Source organism: Myodes glareolus, chromosome 27, assembly GCF_982192425.1.
Source record: "Myodes glareolus chromosome 27, mMyoGla1.1, whole genome shotgun sequence".
In the NCBI taxonomy this organism is placed as follows: Eukaryota; Metazoa; Chordata; class Mammalia; order Rodentia; family Cricetidae; genus Myodes; species Myodes glareolus.
The window spans coordinates 2317097-2345021 of NC_142052.1; the positions used below are offsets into that span (position 1 = coordinate 2317097).

The 27925-nt window shown below is 44.4% G+C and overlaps 1 protein-coding gene across 2 annotated transcripts in view; it reads left to right on the forward strand.

Annotated features, from left to right (window-relative positions):
- The window catches only part of Ccdc146 (coiled-coil domain containing 146), a 123893-nt gene that overhangs the window by 3471 nt on the left and 92497 nt on the right, over positions 1–27925 (forward strand). Inside the window, exons 1-2 of one of the 2 annotated variants that reach the window (XM_087902355.1) lie at positions 17809–17938; positions 22070–22272. In XM_087902355.1, coding sequence (XP_087758481.1) covers positions 17914–17938; positions 22070–22272 — 228 coding nt within the window. In that variant the 5' untranslated portion in view covers positions 17809–17913. Of the gene's footprint in view, positions 1–17808; positions 17939–22069; positions 22273–27925 lie in introns of those variants that run through there. The other variant, XM_087902356.1, reaches the window with a different exon arrangement.

Below are 27925 nucleotides of genomic sequence, written 5' to 3' on the forward strand. Positions count from 1 at the left end.
ACCAAGGATTCGGTACTTCAGTTAAAGGGAGGAAGGCCATGGGACTATGCCCACATCCTGAGTGATAAACCACTTAGAACAAATACTGCTTGTGATTTGTTATTCTTAAGACATGCTAATACTCTTAAAAAATAATAGCTAACTTCTGAGACGTATTTGATGGATCTGTAGGGAGCCGTTTGAAATGTTTAATTTCCCCTTGTGGTGTCTTTTGTGCTGCCTCACTAGTGAGAGCGGCTCAGACTTGGCCTCAGGGGAAGCTTTGGGCATCTCTCAGGCAAGCATGAGGCCTGATGCTGCTGCTTCAGGTGCCCTTTGAAGAGTTTTAATTCCTAATTTACTTTTTGTTTTAGCAAGACTGTATCTTCAATGATTTTTCCTCAGGCACTGAGATGATTAGTCTTGTTGACATGTATTGTTGTGGTAGCTCACAGTAACTGACCCTTTAAATGTTGAACCATAGCTGGGTGATGGTGGCTCACGCCTTTAATCCCAGCACTCGGGAGGCAGAGGCGGGTGGATCTCTGTGACTTTGAGGCCAGCCTGGTCTACAAGAGCTAGTGCCAGGACAGGTTCCAAAGCGACAGAGAAACCCTGTCTCAAAAAGCCAAAACCAAGAAAAATAAATGTTGGCCCCATTTTTCATTCCCTGGATGTCCTTTGTTTGATGGTGTTGCTGTCTTTCCTGTACAAGTTGGTAGAGTAACTAATGGTTTCTGAGAATTTTTGTATTTCATGTTTATATGAGTTATTAGTCTGAAATTTTCTTTGATGTCTTTTCTTCCTTTTGGTTTCTGCAAGTGTTCTATCTTTTCTTTTTCTGAGAAAATTATAGAGAATTAATTGGTATTGTGGTTTAGTTTTATTTGTTTTGCCTTCTTCATGTGAAATCTTCAGTTTATTCGTCAGCGGTCTTTCCCTACTTTCTGTCTAGTTTGCAGAGCTCTCCCTTGGTATATGTGGCACTGGCATGTGCTCACGCATGCAGCCCAGCTGTGTTTCTGTGCTGTGCACGCTTTCATGCTTTGTCCACCATTCTGACGACGTCCTCAAACCTGTCTTCAAATCTGCTAATTCCTTCCTAACTTTAGCTAATCCTGTATCTAGTGTCCCTGTTGAGTTTTCTTATTTTTTAAATTATATTTATTTAGTTTACACATACAAATGCTTGAGCGCCTGATGCCTACAGAGGTCAGAAGAGGGCGTCAAATCTCCTGAAACTGGAATCACAGAAGGCTGTGAGCTGTTGTGTGGCTGCTGGGAATCCAGCCCAGCTGCTCTGCAAAGGCAATATCTCTGGCTGCTGAGCCATCTCTCCAGCCCTGCCTTTTCTCCCTAGTGACTGTCTGATGGCTGTGTCTTCATCCTTAGTGGCTTGACTCAGTTCCTCCACAGCTCTGCTTTCTCTTTTATTTTTATCTATCTATCTATCTATCTATCTATCTATCTATCTATCTATCTATCTATCTATCTACCTACCTATCTATCTATCTACCTATCTATTTATTTATTTTTGGTTTTTTGAGCCAGGGTTTCTCTGTAGCTTTGGAGCCTGTCCTAGAACTAGCTCTTGTAGACCAGGCTGGCCTTGAACTCACAGAGATTTGCCTGCCTCTGCCTCCCAAGTGCTGGGTTTAAAGGCATTCGCCACCACCTGCTTTCTCTTCTAAAGTTCCTGGTACTATGTAGGGTTTTTTTTATCCTCTATTTTGCCTCCTTTTTACTATTTTAAAATTTATTTATTACAGTGTAGGTTGGTGTTTGCAGGTTGCTGTTTCTGCTTGCTTTGTTGGTCTCCCACTTGGGGTACTTTATTTTCTGTCGTGACCTCTAAATAGTTTAAATTTTTATTGTTCTCTCATCTCCAGTGGAATTTCTCTGTTGTGAAAATCCTTTCAATTCTAAGTTATGATAATCCCTTTCCAGGATGGTGGAGAAACACCTTCGTTCACAGCCTTTCAATTTTTGTGGTCATGGGAAAGTTTAAATTTTAATTACTTTAATCATCTTTACATTTTTATGTTTTTAAAATAAAACAGCTCACTCATATAAAAATAAATGTAAGTACAGGTACAAAGAATTGTACAATGGAATGAACATATTTTTGCCAAATATCCATTTTAGGAATTAGGATGCTTCCATTGTATTTTCTTTTCTCCTTATTTATCTTGCGGCCTTCACTCTGTGGAGGGCTAAACTGAGCTATGAGGAAGAAAGGCTTCTCAAATACAAAGAGCGTGGGGAAATCCCCATTTGCTCTTGTTCTGCTGGTCTTGCTCCAAGGCCAGCTCCAAACCGATCTGTGCTGGCACTGTCCGCCATGCAGATGCCCAAGGATAAGAGAACGCTGAGCCCTCAAGGGAGAAACTGGGAGGGGCGAGGGTGGAGGGATGTCCATGCTGCTCTCCTTTTTCTTGCTCCTTAGCCTTGTGGGTAGTCTGAATCATGTGGTTCTGACAGCACAGGGTAAGATTACAAGTGAACCCAGTCTCTCGGGCCATAGTGAAGGCACCCACGAAGCTAGAAAATATGGAAGAAAGTCATATGAGACAAGGCTTGAGAAAACGAGTCTTGGTTTTATGTTTTGACTGCTGCAATAAAACCAAAGTGGGCTCCACTCCAGCATAAACTTGGAAGAGAGCCCAAGAATTAATTACGACTTGGAGAAATCGATGACAATAAAACACGAAACTCTCAGAACACCCGAATTTTCTCACAGCATAACAAAGGCTTTAGAAGGAAAAACATTGCCACCATTACCCACAGAAGGCAGACAACTGTGGTCCGATTATAACTAGACTGCTCACCTCTGAAAAAGAAACAAACATAGAAATAACATTAGTAAATCTTACAGAAACCCAGAACCTTACACAATCATATTTAAAACATCGAAAATTACCCAACATTCCAACATATCAGAAACAGAGAGCCTGGATAATTTTCAATAGAAACAAAACAAAACAAAAAAGAAACAAACCAAAAACAACCAACAGATTCAACTTTATAATAGAAGATTTTATTTAGAGTGTCCAGAAACCTTTGCAACAACCTAAATATCTCTCAAGATGAGAGTGCAAATCAAACTGTCCTGCATCCACATAAAACTGTGGTAATGTGTAAAACAGATAAATGTCAGAAGCATTTTAATAAACGAAAGCAGCCGTATTCAAATGGTCACATCCTATGAGGTCATTCTCATGACCTTCTAGAAAAGGCAGCAGGCCGATGCCGAGGAACAGGTAGGCTCTTGGTGGGGTTAGCGTGGGGATGGTTGCGGGGTATGGAAGAGCTCGGCGTTGGGAACAGAGATCCATCCGTGTCCTGAGATAGAGCTCAGGATGGAACATGGTCTGCTCCGTGTAAAGGCGAGGAGTGGGCTCTAGGAATCGCCCAGCGGCACCCTCGTCTTGAAGCAGACTGCCTGGCAGGTGAATTCTGTTGAACATTTTAAGAAAACAGTTCTATGTGAATGCTTCCAAAAGTTAGAAGAGAATGCTTCCAAACTCATTTTATGATGCCTGCGTTATCTTTTAGGGGGAGCGCTCTCTCTCTCTCTCTCTCTCTCTCTCTCTCTCTCTCTCTCTCTGTGTGTGTGTGTGTGTGTGTGTGTGTGTGGTCTCACTATGGAGACCAGGCTGTCCTCATGTCCACAGATCACAGAGATTTACCTGCCTCTGCGGGATCAAAAGCGTTTGCCCACAACTGACTCCCCTGCATTGTCTTGATAACAGAACCAGGCAAAGATGGTTAGAAACAAAACAAAACAAAACAAAACAAAACAAAACAAAACCTCCGCAGAACAGTACCCCTCATGCACATGGGAACAAACCCAAAGCAGCAGCTGTGAGAAACCCAGGTCATCCGAGAGGCGAGACTGGGTCTTCATCAGACGTTTTCAGTACTGTTACAAAAATAACTAGCAAAATAGCCCGAAGAAGGAAAGATTTATCTTGGTTGACGCGCTCAAAGGTCTCACCCCATGGTCACTTAACTTTGTTGTTTCTGAGTCTGTGTGCACAGTTCCGTGACAGAATGTGGTGCACCAGGAAGCTGACGATACTTTCAGGTAGCATCCAAATGTGTGAAGATGGTGAAGATGTCTTAGATACCACTCTAAATACGTATACGATACATAATAGAAACTGTCTACACTTCACTAAAACTAGGCTTCTGATCTTTGAAAGGCAATGTCAATAGAATGAAAAGTAAAACTACGAACAGGAAAAAATTCCAAAAGGCACATTTGATAACTATTTTCCAAAACATACAAAAGACTTAAAACTCAGTAACAGATTTAAAAAGCAACCCAACATCCTTAACAGACATCTTACTAAGGAAAATATAGAGATAAAAATACTGAGATGAAAATATGCACAGCATAAAAAATTATTATGGAAATGTAAATTAAAACCACAGGCTACTTTTCCAGTCCCTAGGATATCTACAATTAAAAATACCGACAATACCAAGTGTTGGCAAAGATGCCGCACCATAGAACTCTTTGCATGTTGTTACGTACGATTGTAACAAGGTGCAGCCATTTTAGAAACCAATTTGCAGTTTCCTAGAAAATTAAATATTTACCTTATTACCCAACAATTCTACTCCTTACTATTACCCACGACACAGAAGTAGATAGTCACATGTTATTAGTAACTTCATTCATAATAACCCAAACCAGGAAACAAGTGGAATGTCTGTCAGCTGGTGAGTAAATTGTAGTACATGTCTGCAGTAGAGTTGAATTCAACAAGAAAGGGAGCTAATACAGATAAACACAGTGTGGATGAGTCTCATAACCCTTGTACTAAGTGATAGAAGCCCAGCATGTCGATGATTCTCTCTTTGTGATACCATAACAAAGTCTTGCCAACAGAATGGATTTCTCTTTGTGCTGGAAGTCCAATATCAGCGCCAGCATAATCATGTTCGGGTGAGGACCCACTTCTGAGCTGTAGGCTGCCGAGTTCTCGTGTCCTGTGTGTCCCTCTGCCCTCTTCTCTGATGGCTCTAGGGCACTAGACTCGTTCATGAGAGCTTCCCCTAGATGACCCGCTATTCCAACTGGCCCTGCCTCCAATCGCCAATAAGAATTAGCGTTTACCATGGGGTGGGGATGTGTGAAACACGAGCATGCACTTCATAGCAGGTTATATGAAGTTTTACAATAGGCAAAGTGACTGATGATTCCTAGTTGCTCCAAGGATGGCAGGTGTGGGTATGGCGGCATGAGGAAGGGTGTCTCAGTTAGTGTTTCTATCGCTGTGAAGAGACACCATGACCGCAGCAACTCCCATAGAAGGAAGTATTGCACTGAGGGGGGTCTCACTTACAGTTCAGAGGTTTAGTTCATCGTTATCATGATAGGGAGCATGGGGGCATGCAAGCGGACGCGGTCCTGGAGCTGAGAGCCCTCCATCTTGCAGGCAACAGGAAGTGGTCTATCCCACTGGGTGTGGCTTGATCATAACTAAGATCTCAAAACCCACCCCTGCAATGACACACTTCCTCTAGCAAGGCCACACCCACTCCAACAAAGCCTCTCCTCCAAATAGAGCCACTCGCTATGAGGGTATGGGAGCCAATTACGTTCAAACTACCACAAGTAGTAAAGCGAACATGGAAATTTTAGAACAATGGAAATGGTTCAGTTAGTGATCAGGTTGTAAGAACTCATCAAATTATACACTTATGATTATGACTTTTATTATGCACAAGTTACATTCCAATAAAGCTGAATATAAAATTTAAGCCCTGACTTCCTTTCCAACTCATGTTTTGGTCATGAGACCTTAGGTTTTTTTGGTCATTAACATTTTGGTTGTGTGGTCATTATTTTGTCTGACCACACTGATTTCTCTAGACATGTACGTCTACCCGAGTCTTGGGCATGATCTCTCTCTTGCTCTGAGAATCCTGCATTCCCATCTGGTCTCAAATGTGCAGTGCCCAAAGCTCCTTGAAGTCACCATCTCACATCACACCTTCAAGAACTCTCAGAGTTTCATTCTTCCTGCCGAACTCAATACATGCCTTCCGCAACTCTATGGCCTCCCCGGGACTCTGCACCTACATGTTCCTCTATATCATATCATATCATATCATATCATATCATATCATATCATATTATATCATATCATAAGAATAAGCATGGTGGTAGGCCTGGAACCTTGTTGCTGTCCCCAAGTTCCCCATCAGCCCCTTGATATTCTTTTTTTCCCAACATAATATTTTTATTGATTATTTGGGAATTTCATACATTATACCCTAATCACACTCGTTTCTCAGTCCCCCAAGGTCTACCCTCCCACTATGCTTTTCCTCAAAAAAGAAAAAAAAATATCACCAAGTCCAACTTGGATCCTGGATCCTGGTCAAACTCCCAGTAACCAGCACCTTAAAGCTCACTGAGTCCTTCCCCACCCCCGAGCAGAAGCCTCCAACTGTAAAGAGCTATACTTTGTATCTTTATCACGATTTTAAAGGACTCTCCTCAATAGCTTCCCTGTCTAGACTTTATTTTTGAGGAGAGTTTGTCACAGAAGCCTTCAGGGCCTCTCTTTCTCAACTGGGAGTCTGCAGTCATCAGTACCACTGCAAAAGAAGCTTCCCTGCCCATAATAGCCAGTGGCCGCACAGACGATAGACTTGGAAAAAGTCTCCTGCAGCAGCCTTGACTGTGGACATCAGCATGTCCTCAGGCAACAGCAGAGGCCAGAGATATCGACATGGCTTCCAGCAGGAGCCACAGACCACAGGCATCAAGATGACCTCAGGTGGCAACCCAGGCCACAACATCCACCATTGTCCTCTGGCAATGATAGCAGTAATATGGACTATGAATATCAACATGGTCTCAGGCAGTAGCACAGACCATGGACATCAACCCCGACCACGGGTGCCTCTCACCGTCAGCATGGACCACGGGCATCTACCTGCCATCCCCCACTTCGGCATGGACTGCAGTAGGAGGCCGCCTCTTTGTTCCCGGTTGTTCAGCCCCGAAATAACCACACAGAAACCATATTAATTACATCACTGCTTGGCCTATTAGTTCTAGCTTCTTATTGGCTAACTCTTACATCTTATTTTAAGCCATTTCTGTTAAAAAAAACTTTAAATTTGTATCAATATACAAAATCCATGCCAATACAAACTACCTGATATTAATAGTTATATTTTTATCTTATATTACTATATTCCCATAAATTATAACAAATATCTGTAACCCACCAAATAACCCCAATTCTTGGGAATGTGGGCATCACTTCTCTATTCTGCTTCCTGTCCTCTGTGGGCAAAGGCATCTTTAGGGTCACTGATAAAATGAGAAAATTGGAATAATGGCCAAGTCCTGGGGAGACCAGCTGTCACTTTTGTTGACATACATCACCTGCCAGGATCCAGGATCCCTTTATCAAACCTGATCCATATCAATCCTGAAGGAATCCACAGTCTCTTGTGTCCTGTGGGCACGAAAGCAAAACCTCTTCTCCAAAGCAATGCCTTTTTTGAGTTCCATTTGAAAGTTAAGGCATTCGTAACATATTTAGGCTGGTTCATTTCATCGCTTACACCCCATGTCTCTTAACAACTGTTGTTTATTTATTGGCAATCAAAAAAAATTCAAGGTCCATACAGCAACACACAGTATCCAGACTCCCGGTGTACTTCCCATCTCCCCGTGGCTTATATTTCTTGTTACTTTACTTCTCTCTTTCGAGACTTCATTATTTTTAAACTATTCATTTTCTTTCTGTGACTATCTATACCCCTCCTCTCTTCTTAAGCCTAAACATATTGTTAAACACACTGTAACTCATGTAAAGGGTTTTCTTCCTATCTGTGTATCTCTAGTCTTTTGTCTGTGTGAGCAAATATCTGCTAAGCCGCTCAACTAGGCTCTCCAAGTGGCTCTGGTGGCTGCCTCCACCCACTTCTCAGTCTGAGAAAGCCAAGTCTAAAGCTCTAGGTCCTCAGATAGAAGTTTGAGCAGGAACTGCATTCACACACACACACACACACGCACACGCACGCACGCACACACGCACGCACACACGCGCACACACACGCGCACACGCACACGCACGCACACATGCGCGCACACACACACACGCACGCACACATGTGCACACACGCACACACATACACACACGCACACACATACACACATGCACACCCCACCCAGTTCTGGAATGCCAGTTCCTGCACTGTGGCAGGTGCTTTTTTAACTTAGTTTTTGCTTCTACTTAGCATGAAAAGGGCTGTTTGTTTAAATGCTTGCTGTACAGCAGAATACTTCTTAAAGGAGCTATGCCCCCCCTTAACAGCTTCCGCAGGCTCTAACATGGAAATTTGGGTCCTTGTTTTATTTGTTGTTGTTATTGTTGTTGTTTTCTCTTTGTTCTTTGGGCACCTCCCACCCAGCTCCCAAATAATCACATGGAAACATTCTTTTTTTTATTTTTGAGTGAGTATGGCATTTATTCAGTGGGTTATGGAAGGGAAAGGGAAGTGGGAGAGGGAGAGAGGGGGTGGGAGAAGAGAGAGAGAGAGGGAGAGAGAGAGAGAGGGAGAGAGAGAGAGAGAACATAAGTTACCTTTTCAAGAGAGAAACGGAGAGTGGAAACTTAATCTTTCTTGTGAATGCCAGGCCTTAGCTTGGCTTGCTGCTAGCCAGCTTTTCTTGACTCAAATAATTCCATCTACCTTTTACCTCTGGGCTTTTACTTTTTTTCTTTCTGTATTCGATGTTGCACCACGGCCTTTAGACCTCCACCAGCACGCCACAGTGGAAGCACAAGGAGACCACAGCAAAGTCTGCCACGTGACATCCCTGACGGCCTGAGCTCTAGACCCTCTCCTTCTGGGTTCCTTGAGTCTCCTTCAGGGGCCACCAGAAATTGTTTCCTCATCGCCAACTCAGAAATTTATTTTTATGTTTGATGTCTTCTTCCAATGCAAAGGTAGAAAAATTTCGTTCGTAAATGTTCTTCTCTAACACTGAAGTTGCTAATTCTTTGTCCTCTGGAGGAAGGAACTCGATTGGGTAAGAGATGCTGCTCAGAGGAGGAAGACTGAGGTGAGGTCCACTGAGGGTGCTCAGAAACGGGGATGCTTGCTTAACCACAGAGGGAAGCCGTGAAATGCACGCGACCTGCTTCCCTTAAGTAAGGCGGCTCTTTGCTGACTTGGAGTTGACTAAAGACTTCTTAAAAAGCTGTCTTACTCACTTTCTTTTTCTCCAATACCCAACACCCTTCACAATTCTAATCCTATATTTCAGATTTTAAAATTTAAATTGTCCATTGTTGTTTGCTCTGCTTTCACACTAACACTTGATTAGAGATCTGGATTAAACTCATCTGGAGAGGACCAGGTCACGTAGCTTATATATTATTGAAACATTTGGTCCCAGCTGTCAAAATAATTAAAGATGCATCATATACAAAAGATTAAAGAGCACGGCAGTGGTGGATGGACGCTAACATTTACGGAGGAGCGTCTGCTGTACTTTGGACTGTGACTTCACAGACATGGCTCCTTGTCATTGTCGCAGAACTGCCCAATCATTTGTAGCTAATGGAGCAGCTAGAGGTGGCATATTTTGCCCTAGCTCACACAGGAAGGGAAGAACTGAAATTAAAGTCTAAACTGATGAACTTCAAATAGGAGTTTCCATCCTGGGAGACTAATCAAGTGGCAAACCCAGGCTTGGGAAAGCGAGGAAGAAGAGGAGGCAAAGGAGGGAGGAGTCACCTACTGCAGGTGCCCCAAAGAAAAGCACATTGCCAATACCATAGCAGGAATCTTTAATGGCCTATTATGTTTTAATTATGTCTGTATGTGTGTGCCTGTGTGAGTTCATGGGCACCGCGTGCATGCAGACGCCTACAGAACCCAGGAAAAGGGGATGGATGCCTTGAAACTGGAGTTGTAGGCAGTTCTGGGCCCTCTGCAATAGCAGTAATTGCTCTTAACTGCTGGGATATCTCTCCAGATCCATGAAGAAAGTCTCAAATACAGTATAATATGAATGGATAAGCGCCGTGAGCCTGCAGATAGTTTTAATAACTCCTGTTGTTTGTTAGTGCTGTCCTGGGCACATCCTCTGCCCTATCTGAGTTGCAAATTCCTTCTCTACAAAATGAAGATAATTTATGTAGTATGTGATTGTTGCTAGGAATAAAGGTGGTAATGCAAGGGAAGCTTTATCTAAATTATGTATTTACAAAGGACCTTTAAATGGTTTTAAGTATGCAAGAGTGACTTCATTCTGACAAGGGCAACCATCAAAGTTGGAGACAAAAATCATGTCTGTTTCTGCCATGAACTCTAAGAAAGGGGGAAATAGCCAAGAAGCTTTGAAAGATGGCAAAGCTCTTGTCTTGAATCTGTGTTCGGAACACAGTGGCCGTGGAGAGGAGGCAAGAAGGTAGTGCGGTGAACGGAGATGGTCTAGCACAGCCGGCATCCTTTATCCCATGGACCAGAACTTATTTTGGACCACAGTCTCTGGTTCTCTATGACCCTGGGCAAGCCAAAGATTCGTCATTGATTACACACGCACATAATGTAAGATCTAACTGTGTAACGTGTTTAATGTGCGGGAAACCTTAACACATGTGCTTGGAGCTTCCTCTCAGAAACAACCTTCCTTCCCCTCTCCCATCCATCTCCTGCCTCCCTCCCTTCCTCCCTCCCTTCCTTTTCCTCCCTTCATCCCTCCCTCTTTCCCTCCCTTTCTCCCTCCCTCCCTCCCTCTCTTTCTTCCTTTCTTCTTTCCTTCCTTCCTCCCCCCTCCCCCCCTCCCCCCTCCCTGCACCAAAATAGGCTTCTGCCACCCACAACCTTTTTTGAGAGGTTATTTTTCTTTTGTGTTGTTCGTAGGAACAGAAGGAAGTTGTGGCTTGCTTTTAGAGGTCTTTGAATGACAAAGCTTTTTTATTCTGTCTTAAAATCTCCTCTATAGCTTTAGAAAAATGCTCCAAGTCTAGCTTAGCCTTTATATAATAACAATGAACCTTGGGTAATTGTACACAGAGTAAAAGATCTCTGCATAAAAAGCAATTGTTTTACCTGTTGCATTTAGGACTGCCAAGTTGGTAGTGTCTGCCACAGTTCTTGTCAATGAAATGAATCCAGTGTGCCTCATTTGAGACGGGCTGCTCAGTGTTCCGGACTGGTCAGTTTGCAGACCAGATGGGCTTTCTTAGGATGGACTTTCAGTAAGATGTTCAATGTGTTCTTTAAAAAGAAATTCACATCAGATCACAGAGCTGTTATGGCAAGGTAGAGGGGCACTTTTCTTACAACTGTTTACCCGTGTTTTCTTGCCAACCATCGACACTTCTGTGATTTAAGGGATCACAGAAAAAAAAAAAAATTAGAAACTGAAACCAAAGTAGGTGAATGGAAGTTTCCCAGAGTTCCTCCTTCCTCCAAGATGTTTGGTTCCAAGTCACCGTAGAAACCAACACCAGTAACCGGCAGCACTAGGCTTGGGGGGGGGGGGGGGGACACGTGATCATGTTTCCCTGCCAATCAGGATTTAGTGACACAAAACAGAGTAAAGCATGTGTGACTTTCCTGTTACAGCACGCTAGTTCTAAAGTGACCAAGGCTTGTGTGTCCTGGGCCTGGTAGCGTTGGAAAGAGCATGGCTCCTCCTGGTATCTTTCCTGGAGGGTTGCCCCCTCAACTCCCAGAGACCCGCACTCTGCGGCCCTCCTCCACGCTCTGGGACGTGGGCTATTTAATTTTTACACCTGCTCCTTGAGAGTTGAGAAAATTTTTCTTAAAAATTGAAAATCAAAATGCTGTCCACCTATGTTAGGTTCAAAGAGGAGGAAGTGGTGTGTCTTACAAAACGGGGCAGACCCTGCTGAGTTCACTGCTTCGTTTTTTTTTTTCTCTGTGAAGCTTCCCGTTTGGGGTCTGATCTTAACCGCACCCCACATGAAGTGAGAAAAGCAGAGTGAGCTGTTCCTCCGAGATAGGCCTGAAGCTTTTCCGTTTCACTTCGCTTCTTCCTCAGCAGCCTCTTGCTTCTCTGTGCATCAAAAGCTTGTGCCGTGCCCATGTAAGGTATGGCAAGGCCGTATCGTTCCTCTTCAGACTCTACAGCGAAGAGTTGCACAGGCTTCCCCACCCCTGCTTTGCAGGGGGACAGCTTTCCTGCAGAGCTTGCTGCATTGACAGTGCTCCCGGAAGTATACAGTGCAGCCCACGCTGGGGCTGCAATCCAAGGCCCCCCCCACCTTCACCCCGCGAAACCTTTGTCTGTACTGTGTTCTAAAATGTGTGCTTAGGATTCTTTAGTTAGTTTTGCCGCCCTGAAGCGCCTGAAATCAAACTGCTGTCTACCTCGTTTTGCTCCCCATGGTGTCTGGTTTCTGCCCATGGCACTGTGGTGCCTCCGAGTCACCAAATTCCCGTTCCTTCCAAGTCATTCCTTCAGATCACAGGCGGTCGCTATGAAAATGCAGCAGTTCTCCGGTATCTGTAGATGAGAGTCTGGATTCAGGCCGTTTGTGGTTTTTACAATCTTATCTACCTTCGTAAAAAGGGTGTTTGTCTTAGTTACTTTTCTGTTGTCATGACAAAACACCATGGCCAAGGTAACTTTGGGGGAAAAAAGCGTTTAATTTTCATCAAAGTCATAGAAATATGTTACTTCCAAAGTTCCTTTCTTCCTCTTTTACTATCCTGTTGTTGAGTCTTATGAATGCTTACCAGTCAGGCAGTGGTGGCACACACCTTTAATCCCAGCACGTGAGAGGCAGAGGCAGGTGGATCTCTGTGAGCTCAAGGCCAGCCTAGTCTACAAGAGCTAGTTCCAGGGCTGGCTCCAAAGCTACACAGAGAAACCCTGTCTCGAAAAACCCAAAAAATATATGTTACTTAGGAGAAGAGATTTTGCTTTTGTTTTCATAGGAAATGTGAGGCTGTGGATTCATTTTGGGTTAAGAAAAATAAAGTTTGATCCAGGAAGACCCCCCTTCCTTATCGCTCATCTCTTTCGACACTGCGTTGATTCTCTAACTCAGTTCTTGTGAATGGCACTGACTGGCGTTGATTGTGAAGGTGCCGGGAAATCTTCGAGATCACGATGTCAGTTCTTTGGGGCTATATTAAGAAGTGACACCACTGACTCTCTGGCCATTTTCTTTGTAATTTATTAACTCTACACTGTTTGGCAAATCATTGTATCAATTTTGTCTTCTGTCTAGAGCGTACAAAGACTGAGCTCGCAGCTCCTTCAACCCCTCTTGGCTTTTACTCGGGTTTGTCTTCGGCCTCCTCACGGGTGTGGGATGCTGTCTCACTGCGCTTTTGGTTTTCATCTTTCTGATGATTGGAAATGTTCAACACTTTTGCACGTACCTGTGGGAAGTTTGCATGTTGAAGTTGTCTGGTAATGTCTCCTAGAGCTCCGTTATAGTACAGCTATATGACTCGAAATGTTTTGTTGGCGTTCAAACATTGACAACATTTGAGAGACTAAAGATGGAGAACTTCAGCAAATGGGGATATTTGTCCAAACGTAGCATAGTATTCATCTCTTAAAAACATTTTTAATTAAAAATCATGAATGTGAGTGTTTGCATGCATGTATGTGCACACCATTGTATATGCATACCATTGTATGTGCACACCATTGTATGTGCACACCATTTATGTGCACACCATTATATGTGCACACCATTTATGTGTACACCATTGTATGTGCACACCATTTATGTGCACACTATTGTATGTGCACACCATTTATGTGCACACCATTGTATGTGCACATCATTGTATGTGCACACCATTTATGTGCGCACCATTTATGTGCACACCATGCGTGCCCAGTGTGGGATGGGCTGGAACTGGAGTTGGGAGCTGTCATGGAGGTGCTGGGAATCTAAGCCAGGTCCTCTGCAAGAGCAGCCAGAGCTCTTAGTGGCTGAGCCACCTGTCCAGCCCCACTACTTATCCGCTGCCTACATAATCTGTACAACATGAAGGGCCCCACACTTTGAGAAGGCTGCTGCAATCTTAGTGCCATTATAATTAGGGGCTTACAAAATAAGCAGTTGTACTACACTTCATAATGCTTTTGTAATAGTCAAAAGCCCCAAGGTACAGCTACTCAAAGGAATGATTTATGGCCCTATAAACAATGGGCAAATGTGTGTGCTGAAGGTGGGAAGGAATAAAAGATATCAGAAGCCATTAGCATTACATAAAAACAGATAATCTGATATTCCTGATGAAAACATATGTCACCACCTAAGAGGAAACTCTCAGTAGCCAGAGAAAGGAAATGAATACATGTATAACTTATGAGACGTCCAAGTGGAAGCTGTGAGCTATGACTCTCTGAGAGAAGATTATTTCGCTACCGGCATTCTCATTTGAGAGAGGAAACAATTCAATGGGTAATGATATGTCTGTGGTCATTTGACCAATAAATTCAAGAACCAGAGCCTACCCAACCTTTGTGGTTCATATAATAACATGCATTCCGCTTTAAAGGACAGGGCCCCATTGTCATCAAGGAATAGAAAATCTCATAAGACAGACATGAGATGCTACAGATTACACCGAAAGGAAGGAAGGCAGCAGCACTATCTTTTCTAAAAGGAGTTGGCTGTGGACTTTCCTTTAACTGAGAGCAGATTCATATGATTCTGAGATCAAAGAGAAGATAACAAGATGGTAATTCTCTCATTCAGGAGAGGCACCTTCTCCATACTCTCTGCAGAAGGGCACGGTCATCCAAATGGAGCCAATGGCACCTTGTAGGGGTTCTCCTAGAAACTTCTGGGCTCTGCTTAGAATGAATCATCTGGTTTCGTAGATGTGATCCAGGCAATTGTGTGCGGGGTAGAGCAGAAGATGCCTGGCTTGATGTCCTGTATTGTCATCTGGAGATGTGTAATGGCTATCTTTTTCAGCTTGTGCTTGTCGGGACAGTCAGGCACACACTTGACCTGTGTCCTGTCGGGACAGTCAGGCACACACTTGACCGGTGCCCTGTCGGGACAGTCAGGCACACACTTGACCTGTGTCCTGCTGGGACAATCAGGCACACACTAGACCTGTGTCCTGTCGGGACAATCAGGCACACACTTGACCTGTGTCCTGCTGGGACAGTCAGGCACACACGTGACCTGTGTCCTGTCGGGACAATCAGGCACACACTTGACCTGTGTCCTGCTGGGACAGTCAGGCACACACTTGACCTGCTTCCTGTCGGAACAATCAGGCACACACTTGACCTGTGTCCTGTCGGAACAATCAGGCACACACTTGACCTGTGTCCTGCTGGGACAATCAGGCACACACTTGACCTGTTTCCTGTCGGGACAGTCAGGCACACACTTGACCTGTGTCCTGCTGGGACAGTCAGGCACACACTTGACCTGTATCCTGTCGGGACAGTCAGGCACACACTTGACCTGTGTCCTGTCGGGACAATCAGGCACACACTTGACCTGTGTCCTGCTGGGATAATCAGGCACACACTTGACCTGTTTCCTGTCGGGACAGTCAGGCACACACTTGACCTGTTTCCTGTCGGGACAACCAGGCGCACACTTAGCTGGAGAGGCAGATTATGCACCAGTAGGCACAAGCCCAGAACTGAGACTGGCTGTGGCCAGCAGTGTGGGCGTGGCCTGGCCTCAGCTGCCTGCTCAAGTGTGATTTGGGGCACTGTGGAACCCTAAAGCAGTTAAGCCAGGACTCTAGTACAAATTGGCACCATTAAGGACAGAACTGCGGAAACTCACACAGAAAACTTTTTAGTTTGAAAACATTTTAGTAAATTATTACAAAATTGAAGCAAACACGAAGGTTGCAATAAACAGTAATTCCTTAGGGTTTCAATAAAGCCAGTTTTTGAAAACTATGACAGTATTACACAGCATTGGACATACAAATTAAATGTAAATAGTGTTGCATTTCACAGAAATGAATCCTTTTCTTGTGAAGGTTTCATTAAACTAAGAATTAACAAGGAAGAACATTTTTCTTGAATGTTCTGGATAGTTTTATGTCATCTGAGAGGAAAGAACCTTAACTAAGAAAATATCTCCTTGTGGTCAGGCTGTAGACAAGTCTGTAAGGCATTTTCTTAATTCATGATTGATGGGGGAGGGTCCAGCCATGGTAGGTGGGGCCATCCCTGTGCTGCTGGTCCTGGGTTCTATAAGAAGGTGAGCTGAGCCAGCCATGGGAAGCAAGCCAGTAAGCAGCTCCCCTTCATGGCCTCTGCATCAGCTCTTGCTTCTGGGATTCCACCCTGTTTGAGTTCCTGACCTGACTTCCTTCAGTGATGGACACCAGTGCTGAAGTATAAATCTAATAAACACTTTCCTCCCCAACTTGCTCTTTGGTCGTGGTGTTTGGTCACAGCCAATAGAAGACAAATTGGTTCCAGTGTAGTGAGGTATTGTTATGACAGACCTAACTATGTTCTGGGGAGAACTGAGGAAGGACCTTGGAATTTGGGTCTAGAAGAACCATTTAGCATTAAGAGCTCTGTGGGAATGCTCTTTCGGGATTTGGAAGGTGAGAATATTGAGAGCAGTGCAGAGGACAGAGGCCTGGCTTGTGAAGTTTCAGAGGGAAGTTTAAAGACTCTGTCAGGGCCATCTGCTATTTTGAATTAAGATTCGGTGGTTCTGGTTAGCTGGGGCTGAAGAATCAGCTGAGGTTAACAAGACACAGAACTGCTGAAGTAACGCTTTGCTTTGCTGGGACACTCGATGCTGGTCAGTCGATACTGGAGCTAAGAGATTAGTGATGATTAAGAAGAGACCAGCATCACTGAAGTGAACTTTTCTGGGAAGTGTTTCCCGGGAGTACAGAGGCACCCAAGGTTGCACCTCATGCTGGCAGCCAGACTTGGTTAGATGTAAGAGTCACCCAGGTGGTAGTGGGTGTGAAGCCATGAAGGGGTCATGGAGAGCAGCTGGGGCTTGGCGCTGTGAGAGGCCAGTGGAGCCAGCCAGAGCCCGGAAGACAAGCTGTGTGTGCTGGAGAGGGCGGAGCAGGAGAAGTGACCCAAGCCCTTTGGAGGAGTCCAGAAGACTGAGTGGATCCCAGACACTGGACAGTTGGAATTTTGTTTTGCTTTAACTTGATTGTGACTGTGCCCTGATCCTTCCCTCTTGAAATAAGAAAGGATTTGCCTGGGTTGAGAGACTTGAATTTTAAAAGGCTTTGTAGTTTTAAAGAGATTGACTGTTCTAAAGAAACTGAAGTTTTAATGTGCTTGAATTTGTAAAGACTGTAGAACTTTTAAAGTTACTGGAGATCTTGGGGACGAATAACAAAGGAAGGGTTGTTTCTTAATTGTGATGTGCTTGTGTGTCAAGTTGACAAGGGGTCAGCTGTGCTGGGGTGTTGCGTGTCAACCTGACACAAGCTAGAGTCATCGGAGGAGCCTCAGCTGAGGAAATGCCCCCTTGAGATCCAACTGGAAGGCATTTTCTCATTTAGTGATTGATGGGGGAGGGTCCATCCCTGGACCCCTGGGCTGCTGATCCTGGGCTCTATAAGAAAACAGGTTGAGCAAACCACGAGGAACAAGCCTGTACACAGCTCCCCTCCATGGCCTCTGCATCAGCTCCTGCCCCCGGAATCCTGTCCTGTTTGGGTTCCTGTCCTGACTTCCTCCAGTGATGAACAGCAATGTTGAAGTGTAAGCCAAATAAACCCTTTCCTCCCCAACTTGTTCTTTGGTCCAGGTGTTTCATCACAGCAGTGGGCACCCTCTCTAAGACAACAAGCAAGCGTTTGGGTGTCAGTACTAAGCCTACAGCCTTGCTTGGAGTCTGGCAGTCTCCGCAGGCTGAACGAACGTCCCAAGGAATACCAAGATGAATATTAAATGATTGCGCACTTGAAATTCAGCCAATGCGTGAAGCTGGCTTGTTTAAAGGTCGGTCTCTGTAGAAAAACCTGTCTTATGAGACTGTCGTATTAACTTTTCCAGGGGAGACCTCAGCAAACAACCATTTCCCCCAAATAGAGCAGCAACATCAGACAAGATGTAATGATGACATCAGGTCACTGGGTGAACCGGGGAGTTACTGGGCTGACTTACAGCAGCATGCGAGGCTCCAGAACAGTGCCGGTACCTAGTGTGGGTGAAGGCAGCTACATAGATGGAGCGTCCTCACCTCTCCAGTACCCGGGAAGACCACCTCAGCTGGGGCAGAGTCCTCTCCTAGTGTGGGTGAAGGCAGCCCCACCCCTCCAGTACCCGGGGAGACCACCTCAGCTGGGGCAGAGACCTCTCCTAGTGTGGGTGAAGGCAGCTACATAGAGGGATCGTCCCCCACCCCTCCGATACCCGGGGAGACCACCTCAGCCGGGGCAGAGTCCCCTCCTAGTGTGGGTGAAGGCAGCTACATAGACGGGGCAGCCCCACCCCTCCGGTACCCGGGGAGACCACCTCAGCCCGGACAGAGTCCCCTCCTAGTGTGGGTTAAGGCAGCCCCGCCCCTCCAGTATCCGGGGAGACCACCTCAGCCGGGACAGAGTCCCCTCCTAGTGTGGGTGAAGGCAGCCCCGCCCCTCTGGCACCTAGGACCACCTCAGCGGGGGCAGAATTACAAGCAGCTGGGAAGGAGGTGAGGGGGACACCTGGAAGGTTAGATGAGGCTCTAGAGAGCCCCTGCAGCACAGATTCTTCTTGAAAGTTGCTCGTGGGAAATCACAGCCGCTCTGATTGAGAATGTAATTAGAGCTGGAGAGATGGCTCAGTGGCTAAGAGCACTGACTGCTCTTCCAGAGGACCCTGATTCAATTCCCAGCACCTACATGGCCATTGACAACTGCGACTCTAGTTCTAGGGAATCTGATGCCCTCCTCTGGTCTCTGAGGGTACTACAGGCATGTGATGTGCAGGCGGAGACCAACGTATATGCAAAACACCATGCATGTAAAACCTTAAAAACTGTTTTAAAGAACGCAGCAGCCATTGTGCGTGAGAAACAGCGCTCCACAAGTGAGGCCCATTGGATCCAGATGTCAGTTTTTGAAAGGACATTTTAGAAATTTATCCTGATGTTGTCAACCTTCTCAGTTAAACATCGCCAAAATGAGTTGCAATTTTGTATTTCCCAAGAGCAGCTCACATCATTTTCAATTATGTCAATTAAAAATTAAATTGCAAAAGTATAAATTTTGATCCCCTAATAAATTATTTCGCAGAAAAAAATGAGTCAGAACAATCTTATGACCAAGCAAGGTGTTACTGCACTATTACATATTTTACTATGTAAAATTATTATAAAACATTTTCTTGCAAATGTTGTCTGTATTTGTTTCCATTTATTTTGGTTTTTTTCATTTCATTTAATCATTAAATTTATTGTCTTTTGTAAGCAATAAAACATTTAAGGGTTAAATTTTATATTTAAGGTAATTTTCATAGTAAATTTTTTTTTGCTTTTTGAACAACAACAACAACAACAACAAAAACCCTCACACATCTCTTTTTCTGAGTTGGGTTGGGCAGCTCCTCAGGAAGCCCGCTAGAGGAGAAGCTTTTCCAAGCTGGTGACAAACCAGGGCAGAGCTGCAGTGTGGCTTCACCGGAACTGCCACTGGGTCAAACTAGTGTTCTAACACGCTGACTACGTCACTGTCAGTTCACTGGCTTAGCGGTCCTGGCTGACTATGTCACTGTTAGCTCCCTGGTTCAGCGGTCCTGGCTGGAAATCCAAGCACGTGATTTGCAGTCGTAAAGTGAGCAGAGCAGCTGAAGCTGTTTGCTGAAACCGTTTGCTCTGCTGGAAATCCTCTTGGTGCACATTCTGTGCTGTGTATTGCTTGCTGGGTGTTGAAGATACCTAGGCAAATTCAGCTTCCTTCTTAAGGAGTATAATTAGGGAGACTATAGTTGGTTCTTTGGGGGTCCGCCTCCCAGCTCCCAAATAAATACATGGAGACTTATTCTTATGAATTTCTGCCCTTAGCTTGGTTTGTTTCTCGCCAGATTTTCTACCTTAAATTATCCCATTTCTCTTTAACGTTTTGCCCCTGGGACCGTTACCTTTCTTTATTCTGTATAATTTTCTTTCTGTCTTACCCTGTGACTGGCTCTGAGGCTGAGTGACTGGCCCCTGGTGCCCTCCCTCATCCTTACTCTCATTCCTCACTCTCTCTAACCTAGATTTCTCCTCCTATTTAGTCTCTCTGTCTGGCAGTCCCGCCTATCCCTCTCCTGCCTTGCTATTAGCCGTTCAGCTCTTTATTAGACCAATCAGGTGTTTTAGGCAGGCACAGTAACACAGCTTCACAGAGTTAAACAAATGCAAGATAAAAGAATGCAGCACATCTTTGCATCATTAAACAAATATCTGCAGCATAAACAAATGTGACACATTTAAACTAATATTCCACCACAGGAGACAATATGAATAATAAATTTTTAAGAGTGACTACAGAAGCCTGGACAAACTACATGCTATAGAAGTATCAGAAAACAAAGTGCAATTAACCTAATAGGTGGCTGAAGAGCCCTGCCCACAGTCATATGTGGTGATGTGTGACCCGTGTTCTTTTTGCAGCCCTTTTGCTCCTTGGAATTAAATGGGGGAAAGGGTCTGCTGCTTGAGATTAGATATGTCCCAACCCCGCTAAGAATCACTGCTGCCTGTTCCTCTGCCTGAGATTATACATGTCCTGACCCTGATAAGAATGATGGTGCCTGTTCCTCTGCCTGAGATTAGACATGTCCCGACCCTGCTGAGAATCACTGCTGCCTGTTCCTCTGCTTGGCTTTCTAAGAGCCTGTTTCTCTCTCCCCTCACCCTGCCCATGCCTGGATCTCAAGCTGGCCATTGATTCATATTTTCCAAAGTCCCTGCTATTAATTTTAGGACATAAGTGTATACATAGTTTGCACGTATGTGGGTTCACATGTTGGGAGCAGTGTGCTTGTGGAGGCCCCAGGTTGATGTCCAGAATCTTCTTTGATTGATCTTTCATCTTATCCTTTGGGTCAGGGTCTCTCTCTCTCTCTCTCTCTCTCTCTCTCTCTCTCTCTCGGTTTTTCGAGACAGGGTTTCTCTGTAGTTTTAGAGCCTGTCCTGGCTCTTGTAGACCAGGCTGGCCTTGAACTCACAGAGATCCACCTGCCTCTGCCTCCCAAGTGCTGGGATTAAAGGCATGCGTCACCACCACCCGGCTGGGTCAGGTCTCTTAATCAAATCCAGAGTTTACTGGTTGGCTAGTCTCTCATAGACAGCTTGTTTGGGGGTGTCCAGACTCTGCCTTCCTGGGCTGGAATTATAAACATGCAGCCATGCCCACCCTGCACTGGTATGCTTGCTGGCAAACAGAGCTTACCCTCTTGCTTGAAGCAAGGGCTTTAAGCCATCTCTTCAGCCCCTAATTTTTCATGTTACATTTTAATTGAAAGGTTGTACTTATCCATTCAGTAAACAATGCTTCAGGGCCTACTGAGGAAGTCATTTCCTTCCTAGGGAGCTTGTCATCTAGCTGTGTATTTTCTCTCCCAGTGCAGCAACAACCTGAAGGTATTGTAGATAGCGTCTGGGGCTGAGGGCATGTGGAGCTAGACGAGAAGTTGTATAGTATGCTCAGGCCTGGGCTTTGTTCCAGAGAGAGAGAGAGAGAGAGAGAGACAGAGACAGAGAGAGGAGAGAGAGACAGAGAGACAGAGACAGAGAGAGACAGAGAGACAGAGACAGAGAGAGGAGAGAGAGACACAAAGAGAGAGACAGAGAGAAAGAGAGACAGAGAGAGAGACAGAGACAGAGAGAGACAGAGAGAGGAGAGACAGAGACGGAGAGAGGAGAGAGAGACAGAGAGAGAGAGACAGAGAGAGAGAGTGAGAGAGAGAGAGAGAGAGAGAGAGACAGAGAGAGAGAGAGGAGAAGAGAGAGAGAGGAGAAGAGAGAGAGAGATAGAGAGGGGGCAAACAAACAGACAGAGATGGACTTCTTTTAGTTGAGTTTTGCTTACTTTCTACAATTTCCTATCACTCTGTAAGTGAAGACAGGCTTCCATGGTTGAATATGAACTGATTTGATTTCAGAGCTGTGGAGCATGGAAGACAGCAGCACAGACACAGAAGAAGAAAATGAAGATGATGATGAGAAAGCGAAAGCAGAAACAGGAGAGGGGGAATCTAGGAAGGACCAGAAGGACCGCCCATCTGCCATCGTGCCCACAATTAACATTCGAGAGGAGCGGCTGGTCGATTTAGCCGAAACGCCAGCTTTCCGCTGTCTGCACGAGGTACGCTTCTTTGTATATTGTCACTAGAGTAACACCTAATCGCCGCCACTTAAAATTCAAAGTCCACATCATTGTCAAAATGCTGTGTCACATAGCTCCTGGGGGCCTTAGTCGTGTGTACAGGCTGAAAGTCCTTAAAACAAAATGCATCCTGCATTTCCTTCTGGGCTAATACAATATGTAGGCTCCTTTAAAGATAATGTTTACATATACACTGTGCATTAAGTGAATTTCAGAGATTGATGCATGACAATTATATTTTTCTTTAATTATTGCATATTATATACTCATTAGCTTTCATAAAATGAAGACAAGAAATCTAGCCCCAACACTCATTTCCAGGGGCCCAAGGTTCCAACTGGTTATTTCTGGCACCCCTGTCTGTCCTCCCTTCTAGCTTCTCTCCATCCCTGGGTGACTTTGCTGGCCCCCAGAACCTCGCTCTACTAGGGATCCACAGCTGCCATACTTGACTGGGACCAGAACACTCACCCAACAAAAGATGAAGTTAGATACCTATACCAAGAAACACTTCAAATGCCATGACTCCAGATGCCTAGATCCCAGCATAAAAATTCCAACTATGAACAACCACAAGAGTATGTCCCTCAGAACAAATCTACTGTAAGAAGTCCTGAGAAAAGCAATTTAGCTGAAGCACAAAATGAGGACTTCAAAATAGCGATTATGAATATGTTCAAAGATCTTAAAAAGGGTAGGAATACCTGCCTTAATAAAGTCTATGAAGACACAGTTAAATGCAATAGTGAAAACAATTCAAGGCATGAAAGTAGACTTTCATAAAGAAATGGAATCACCAAATAAACCTAAACTAAAATAAAACTGGAAATGAAAAACTCGATCAAAATCCTTAGAGGTAAGTCCTGTCAACAGGTTAGAGGACATGAAAGAACGGATTTCAGGTCTTAAAGACAAGACGAAGAAATGCTTAGACCAGTCAAAGAAAACCTTAAGTAAATAAAACCCCAGAAAATGGAACAGTATGGAAAAAAATAACAACCCTGTGAATAATAACTATAGAAGAAGGAGAAGAATCCCAGACCAAAGTCCTGGAAAATAGTTTGAAGAAAATCATAGAAGAAAATGTCTCCAAACTGAAGAAAGATGCCTGTGAGGAGTCATCCAGAACATCAAAGAGACAGTCCCAGAGAGAAACTACCTATATTATATAATAAAGACATTAAATGTACTGAGCAAGGAAAAGGATTTTAACATCTGCAAAGAAAAAAGACCAAGTCACATATACAGCTAAGCCAGAAAGGCCTGGGCAGTTGTTCTGTAAGCTCTAGGGATCACAGTTGCAGGGTCCGCCTGCTGTGCCCAGCAAGATTCTCAATCAGAACTGAAGGAAAAAGCTTCATAACAAAAACAAACTCAAATAAGCCTGTCCATCAGTTAGGACACCAGAAATAAATAATCCCCAAAGGTGAGGAGAGAAACCCACAGAAACCACAGAATACCACAAATTAATAAGTACTGTTCATTTTTAACACAATGATCTCAATTCCCCAATAGAAAGACAATTGGATTAGAAAGCAGGATCCACTTCTCTGCTGCACCCAAGAAACACCTGGCCAGCAAGGACAGATACTACCTTAGTGTAAAAGGGTGGAGAAAATATCCCAAGCAAATGCAACCAAGAATCAGGCTTCTTCTACTGAACTCCAGGAGCTCAGCCAGTGCTTGGCTGTGGACCTTTGCATCTGCTTCCATCGGCTGCTGGACGTAGGTTCTAGGATGACAGTTAGGGTCATCACCAGTCTGATTATGGGGAAGGCCAGTTCAGGTTCCCTCTCCACTTGAGTTTTTCATATGCCTAGGGTCAGATGTGCAGCTGCTAAAAATCCTTTCACCTTCCGGAGGCTGCTACTTCGTCCAAATGATGTTGTCCTTTGCCATACAGAAGCCTTTCAGTATAATACGTTTTAGTTGAGTGCTACTACATTGGATAGGAATTGAGATTACAAAGCAATTATCTAAATATACTTTAGAGATATTTATGGGGCCCAATGTATGCCAGCTTGATGCTAGGAGGTGTTTATTACTGTCAGCATTAAAGCTACAGAAATGAAACTTATTCTTCCTGGTTTTCCCTTTTAAGGATTGTAAAAAAGGATTTATGTGTATGCATACATGTCTCTCTGTGTGTGTACGTGTGTGTGTATGTGTGTGTGTGTGTGCCTGTGCCACATCTATTTGAGTTCACTAAGAGGGGGTCAGATCACATGGAAGTTAAACGTAGTTGACATGGGTGCTGGGACCCGATTACTCTGGGAAAGCTTAACTACTGAGCCTCCTCTCTAGCCACCCATTCTTTATTTTAATTTTATCTTTCCTTATGGTGCTGATGATCAAGCCCAGGACCTTTTGGTTGCTAGGCAAGAGCTCTACCACTGAACTGAATCTCCAGTCCCCCCCTTTGTTTTAATTTCTTCTTTTCTCCCCCCCCCCCCCCGGTGCTAGAGATGGAACCCAGGGTCTTGAGCTTGCTTGGCAAATGCTCTACCGCTGAGCTAAATCTCTAACTTCCCGCCTTTCTTTTAGACAGATCCTGTTTGGTATCCCTAGATACCATCGGGATTCATAGATAAAGCGTAAGAAGTACTTCGGTTCCTTAGAAGTTTTATTTTGGAACAATGGCTTAATGTGTTAAATGTCAACGAAGTTCGAGGTCTGATTGAAGACCTAGAAGGTACAGTGTTATTAGAGCTGACAGAGAGACGCTGTCACTGTGGAAGAGATGATGGGGGAAGGGGTGTGAAGTCAGTGAGCGCGAGACAGGAGGAGAGACATCGTCCAGATCTATCTTTGACCTTCGCCCTCACCTGTGACACCTGTACTTGTCACTTCTCCAGGTCCAAGGTAGACTTCTCAGAGCGCCTCCAGGATCCTCCCAAGCCTGACTCTCCTGTGTGTGTCATTTGGTTCTCTTGTGAACGTCTCCTGACTTTGGTTCTATTCCCACCTGGCCACTGAGACAAGACAAAGAAACTGTATGCACTCAGGCAGACGTGGTGGGGTAAAAAGAGTGAGCACATTTTGGAGAGACAGGAAGAAGGGAAACTTCTGGCTGGGGGTGAAGGTAGAAATTTAACTTAAGGTTTAGAATTAGGGAACTGGCTAATTAACTTAACTCCAGAAGTGATCGAGTTAAGAAGGTATACCAGATCTAAGAGGAATGTTCTAGTGTGTGGCTTGAAGCTTGCAGAAGAAGCCCCTGACTAGAGGAACAGGCATAGTTAGGTCTCAATGGTTTCAGACTGCGCTGTAAGAGGACCACACCTTGCTCCTTCAGCGAGTGCGTCAGCAGCATCCTCTAGTCTGTGTGTATAAAACGGTTTGCCACTGTGCACTTGACTGTGTGCTTCACAAGCCATCGCTTTTACACATTTACACACTCAGAAGATGGTTCCTACACGTTCTGTCCTCCTACTGCTGGCTCCAGATACATATATTTGGAAGTTTTCATTGATTTCTGAGAATATACGGGGGCTTTCTGGGGCTACCAATGCTTTAGTCTTTTCCTGGGTTCGACGTTCCGTAACTCTACTGACGAGAGTCATGAGGCGATCCCTAATGAGATTTAAAATCAGTTTCCAAGAACTGAAATATGTTTTACTTGTTAATTAGCTAACTGCAGCAGGTAAAGATGTGAACCCACCTACAATGAGCTTGTCATCAAAGGAGCTTCCGATGGATTCTGCTGGGAGGAGGGACTCTGGTGTTGTTGCTTCCATCCTGCAGGCTGGCCCTGGGTTCTACACCTGCGAAGGAGAAGGAGGCAACCTTGTCTTCTGTGTTTTACCTTAGCTCTTACTGAACTTGGCATCATTCATGATTCATACACTTAAACACTTAGGATTTTATAAATTGTCCTTTAAAATAAATACTATATATAAGTGGGAAGGATAAATATGTAATGCTCTTGTTATTATTTTTCATTTCTTTCCCTTTTTGGTTTTCGTACCACACTAATAGCTATACTTGGAGGAAGTAGGGTTTTTTTTTCTATGTACTAACTTCCTTTTTAAAAATCTTCCTATAAATCTTAGTCCTGCTGGCATGTTTTCACTTTTCCTTCTAACATTCAGGCAACCTTACAAAAGTAACCTAAGATTTTACGTGGCTGTTAAGAAATTTTAAAGACACTCACAGTTTACTAAACGAAGTTCTCACTACTTGTAACATGTAGGGACCAGCTTGTTGGGGTATCTGTTCCCGTCTGGTACCCCACAACCAGCAAGTCCCAGAGAAAATCAATCACACAGAGATCTCTATAAGTTATAAAGCTGATTGGCCCATTAGGTCAGGCTTCTTATTAGTTCTTGTAACTTATATTAATCCATTATTATTATCTCTGTTAGCCACACGGCTCAGTACCTTTCTCAGCGTAGCAGCTCACATGTTGCCTCTTCGGTGAGCTGGGTAGGAATGGCAGAGGGAGCTTCCTGCTTCCCAGAATATTCCTGTTCTCTTTGATCCACCTCTACTTCCTGTCTGGTTGACCTGCCTTTACTGCCTGCCTGGCCAATCAGCGTTTTATTAAAATACATGATTGACAGAATACAGATAATTCTCCCACACCAACTACTCACATAGATAGAGGTGGTTTTATTTGTTTTCATTGATTGATTGATTAACTGATGTTACTTTGACTCTGGCAGTAAGATGGAGATTTTAAATGATTTCCATTCTGCAAGAAGAACTCGGGATGAACCAGGGATGCAATGCAGTATTTAGATATCACACAGCTTGTGTCCATCCATAAAGAGCTTTTGCATCATCATTATGTGGACCCTAGTGCTCTTCATAAAGCAGGTGGATGCTTCTGAATCCTGTCAGTAAAGTATGCGCTGCAGAACAGGGTCAGAGAAGAGGTCCTTGGTGAAGTGACCTCACTCTCAGCACCTTCAAAATGATGACATAAAGACTGGATCTGGCCCGGAATTTAGGTTGTGGTCAGGAAAAATGATCGAGAAAAAAAAAAACTGATTGAAAGAGAGAGAGTGGGATTCAAAAGAGCAATAAAAACCAGGACAGGCAAAACAGCGTCTTCTCCCTTCCTACCTGAAGAGCCGTCCACCTTCTCATCCTCCCCTTCCTACCCGAAGAGCCGTCCACCTTCTCATCCTCCCCTTCCTACCTGAAGAGCATCTTACCTTCGCATCCTCAACATCTTCCCTGAACATCCACGGTTCACCAGGCCCAAGGTAGCGGCCACCATGTGGCCCTCATCTGCTTGTATTCTTTTCCTCTCTTTTGGTTTATGTGTGTCTCCATGTTTTCTGACATAATGTGGGCCTCCCATGGAACGTGAGTGTGTACACTGGTGCATATGCATTTTCACATTCATAGTTACTATTTTCTATTGATATTTTATCTGTTATAAGAACTTGGTTGAATGTTAAGAATAAACTCCTTTCTGGGTATGGTCGTATAATACTATAATCCATCTACTGGGAGGTAGAGACAAGATCATGTTCAAGGCTACCCTAGCCAGGCTATGGAGACTGTGTCTCGATGTGTTACCAAATGGCTGGTGGTGTTGCTTAGTGTTAGACCATATGATGGTGTGAGGCCCTGAGCCTTCCTGAGGGTTCAGGAAAGGACTTTAAAAATAGATGCTGGTTTC